General features: G+C 32.7%; 1 protein-coding gene across 1 annotated transcript; it reads left to right on the top strand.

The window, feature by feature from the left end:
- Positions 1-903: 903 nt before the first annotated feature.
- Positions 904-3,851, top strand: LOC105791461 (cytochrome c oxidase subunit 5C). Its single transcript, XM_012619532.2, has 2 exons — positions 904-1,064; positions 3,381-3,851. Exon 2 carries the CDS (start codon positions 3,400-3,402, stop codon positions 3,589-3,591), a length of 192 nt encoding a protein of 63 aa, XP_012474986.1. The 5' UTR covers positions 904-1,064; positions 3,381-3,399; the 3' UTR covers positions 3,592-3,851.
- Positions 3,852-4,309: the final 458 nt, after the last annotated feature.

Genomic DNA, 4,309 nt, shown 5'->3' with positions numbered 1-4,309 from the left:
ATGTTTTATTATTATTATTTTGTAACACTAGTCAAGGAAATGAAAGTAAATAAACTTAAAATAAAAAACTATTATATTTTAAAAATAAAAAAATATATATTTAATATTTTTCGGGCCGGGCCCGGGCTAAAAAATCTTGCCCGAGGCCCGGCCTATTTTTTAAACGGACCTAAAATTTTGCCCAATCCCATATTTTGGGCCTATATTTTTATCTAAACCCACCCATATTTTAGGCGGGCCATCGGGCCGGGCCGGGCCGCCCGGCCCATGGACAGGTCTACTACACAGGATGGAAGCAGTGTTGAAACACGCAATGTAAACTTTTTTCCCTTTCTACAGTCAATTTAGGAGGAGTAATCTTTTTCTGCAAATAAAATATATCGCGCCTGTTCTATAATTGCTAAAGTGGTACAATAAGGCTAGATCCTCATGTAAACCCCCCAAAGAGATTTGACGTGTTTTAGTCTGTAACTGTGGATATTCCTCCCCCACCCAAAATTATATTTGTGGTCTCATTATTTTTTATTTGGTTTCATTTACAAAATTGACCTTAAACTATTCAATCTTTCTCATTTAGGTACCTAAATTTTATTGATAAAAAGTGGTTCTTAAACCATTTAATTCATTTCTAGCAAAGATAAAGACTACAAATTAGGTTTCATTTTGTAGAAAAATTGTATGACGTCTATGTTATATACTATGTTTTTATTGGTTGATACTGTATTTTAGGATAATATGAGATATAATCGATAGTTTAGTTATCAATTTTGATAAAAAAACCTTAAGTATTTAAATAAAAATAGTTTAAGAGTGAATGAAAGTATTTTGTTTTTTAAAATTCTTTATCAAAAATAAAAGGGAAAATGTTGGATATATCTATCGACCCATTAAGAAATTGGGTTTATTCGTAATTCTAACCTAGTTATTTCGAAAAGGGTAAAATAGACAATTTGTGCCTTTCCATTAAAGGTCGTCGAAGGAAATAATAATATAGCTCAGCCTGTGGAAAGGCTGAATCTCACAATCAAAATCCATCGTTAGTTCATCGACGCAGCCTCGTTCAGGTAAACCCTAATTTCTTCCTTCGATTTTTCCTTCCTTTTTTTTTCTGACGGGTTTAGTGGCGATTTTCAACATCTTATTCATGGAAATGATTATTTGTTTGTTTGTCATTATTCTCGAAAGATCTTTGAGTTTGATTTGAGTGGTTTAAGATCGATTTTTCTTTTCACGTTTTCGTTATTGTTTTTGATTTCCATGTGAGATTTTCATACGCTTAACTTAGATTCGAGAATCGAAACAACTGTTGGAAAATATATTCTTTTTTACTTGTAGTGATAGATGAAAACGTAATTTTCGATTTAATTCTTTCATAAATCACGGCAGCTTTTGTTTTCTAATTTTGTAGGGGCTGTTTTGCTTCATTGATTGACAAATGTTGTAAATTTGTTTACTGACACGCTATGAGACTGGAAATCTGTGTGCATAATTTGATTGCTTAGACATAAGAGATAGCATGAATTAGGCAACGTAAAACTGCTTTTGAATTGAACCAAGAAAAATGAATAATTGAAGGTGTGATATAGGAAAGGTATTAAGGCGAGGCTTTGTCGAAATTTGACCCGTAAAGCTTTGAACAATGAATGAGTTGAAGGGGTTAGGCTTGGTTACTTGATTGATTGAAAAGTATTATAATTTTGTTTCCTGACAAGCTAAGACAGCGGAAACCTTGAGTTACCATGTCTTTTATTTGAGTGCTTAGACATAAGAGATAGAATGAATTCTGCAATGTAAAATTGCTATTCAATTATGAATGTATAACTGCTAATGGAGCCAAGAAAATGAATCAAATGAAGGTGTTGATTTCTCACATTGGTGAATAGGAAAGGTAATAAGGTTAGGTTCCTTTGGTGTTTGACATGTAAACCATTAAGAATGAATGAGTTGATATCATCCCAAAAGCATAACTCAAGTGCTAAAGTTTTACTGGAAATAGTTAAGGCTCTCATATGGAACTCGCATGAAATTGTTATTAACATACATAAGATGCAAATGCAACCTTTATTGTGTCCAGAACAAAAAGATATATAAGCAGTGTAGATTATATAGCCTTTTTGAGTGAAAGGAGGCAATATTTGAGAACGATTATTGATTTGCAGTACATCTTTCCTGAAATGGGCTAAATTGCTAGTTATAGTACATAATTTTCATGAATTGCTTTATATTGTTACTATTAGGTTTATGAACGTTTGTTGCCTCTGCTGCTTGCATATCTGGTTTGTAAAATGATCTGCTTTTTAAATTTATATATAATCATGGTTTTCCAATATTCCTCCATAAGTAGAGTTGGAAAATGAAATGTTTAGTTCTTGCTTTTGGGTTTTACTAGATGCAACTGTAGAAGCGAAATGCTGGTTCTAGGGTTGCTCATGCTACCTTTAAAGGACCAAGTATTGTAAATTTGTTTCTCAACAAGCTAGGAGACTGGAAATCTGTCTCTATAATTTGAATTCTTAGAAATAAGAGATGGCATGAAGAGTGCAACGTAAAATTGCTTTTGAATTTATCCAAGGAAATGAATAACTGAAGGTGTGGTATAGGAAAAGTGTTCAGGTGAGGCTCCATTGACGAATTTGATGTGTAAAGCCTTAAATGATGAATGAGTTGAATGGGTTGGCTGGGTTGCTTGATTGATTGGAACGTATTATAAATTTGTTTCTTGACAAGCTAAGATAGCAGAAACCGTGAGTTACCATGTCTTTTGTTCGAATGCTTAGACATAAGAGAGCATGAATTCTGTAAAGTAGAATTGCTATTGAATTGAACCAAGAAAATGAATTAAATGAAGGTGTTGATTTGTTACATTGGCAAATAGTAAAGGTATTAAGGTTAGGCTTCATTGATATTTGACATGGAAACCATTAACAATGGATGAGTTGATATAATCCCAAGAGCATAACACAAGTGCTAAAGTTTTACTGGAAGTAGTTACATCTCCCTTATGGAATTCAGCATGAAATTGTTTTTAACGTAACATGCAAATGCAAGCTTTATTGATCCCAGAACAAGATGTATATAGCCATTTTGAGTGAAAACTGAAAGGAAGCAATATTTGAGAACAATTCTGCATTTGTCCTACATCTTTCCTCTCTGTGCCGATTGGAATGGGCTAAATTGCTAGTTATAGTACATAAATTTTCATGAATTGCTTCATATTGTTATTATTAGGTTTATGAACATTCATTGCCTTTGCTGCTTTCATGCCTGGTTTATCAATTGATTTGCTTGTTAAATTATATATAACCGTGGTGTTCCTGTATTCCTCTCCATAAGTAGAATTGAAAATAAAATGTTAGATTCTTGCTTCTGGATTTTACTAGATTCAACTATAGAAGCGAAATGGCTGGTTCCAGGGTTGCTCATGCTACCTTGAAAGGACCAAGTGTTGTTAAGGAGATAGTTATCGGAATAACACTTGGCCTTTGTGCCGGTGGGCTTTGGAAGATGCATCACTGGAATGAGCAGAGGAAAGTGAGAGCATTCTACGACATGCTCGAGAAAGGTGAAATCAGTGTCATTGCAGAAGAATAAATGTTCTTTTAGTCTTGTGAAACTGTGGACAGCTTCAGCTGTGTTTCGTTATTAGCATTCTCTTCATTTGGCTCTTAGATAGAAGATGAGCAAAACTCAATTTGGAGCTTCTAAGAATAATGTCATCATATTGGGACCTTGATTTCATATTTGCATAGCAAATCCAAGCCATTTTTCAATCTAGTGTGCCTTTGTGGGTTTCTATTTGACATTGTTGTTTGATTTGGAGATGTTTGAAAGCTCTTTATATTTCTTCTCAATTGTTATTTGTCACAGTTACGCCGTTTTAGGCTTAATAATGGAAATCGGCTGAACATGAAAGATATTTTCTAGATTCTTTAATTATTGTTTTTGGCATAAAAATATAATAAATGCAACTCGTAACAATAATACTTATGCTAAATTGGAAGATCAAATTTGAACTTATATATTTATTTTTATATATCTCTTGTAATTTATATCAATAAAGATTGAATAATGTTTTTAATTGGAAAGGTTCTTTTTTTTTTTAGTAAGAAAGGGTTAAGATTTTATTTGGTGCTTGAGTTTAGCTTCAATGTATTTGAGTGTTTTTTAAAATTCAGTACTTAAGTTTGGTTTCAATATTTGATTTTTACTCAAATTAAATGATATCATACGGCCCAATGCAATTTTTACATATGTGCTCTAGTAGGAAAAAATATATACTAAATTGGGACAAACAAAAAAAGTTCATGTT

The sequence above is a fragment of the Gossypium raimondii genome, chromosome 8 (assembly GCF_025698545.1).
Source record: "Gossypium raimondii isolate GPD5lz chromosome 8, ASM2569854v1, whole genome shotgun sequence".
Lineage (NCBI taxonomy): Eukaryota > Viridiplantae > Streptophyta > Magnoliopsida > Malvales > Malvaceae > Gossypium > Gossypium raimondii.
The sequence above is the reverse complement of the archived record's forward strand: the minus strand, read 5'-3'. Positions and strand labels throughout refer to the sequence as shown.

Bases quoted from the DNA above. Each gene is read 5' to 3' on its own strand.
- LOC105791461 (XM_012619532.2), top strand. From the start codon at position 3,400: ATGGCTGGTTCCAGGGTTGCTCATGCTACCTTGAAAGGACCAAGTGTT.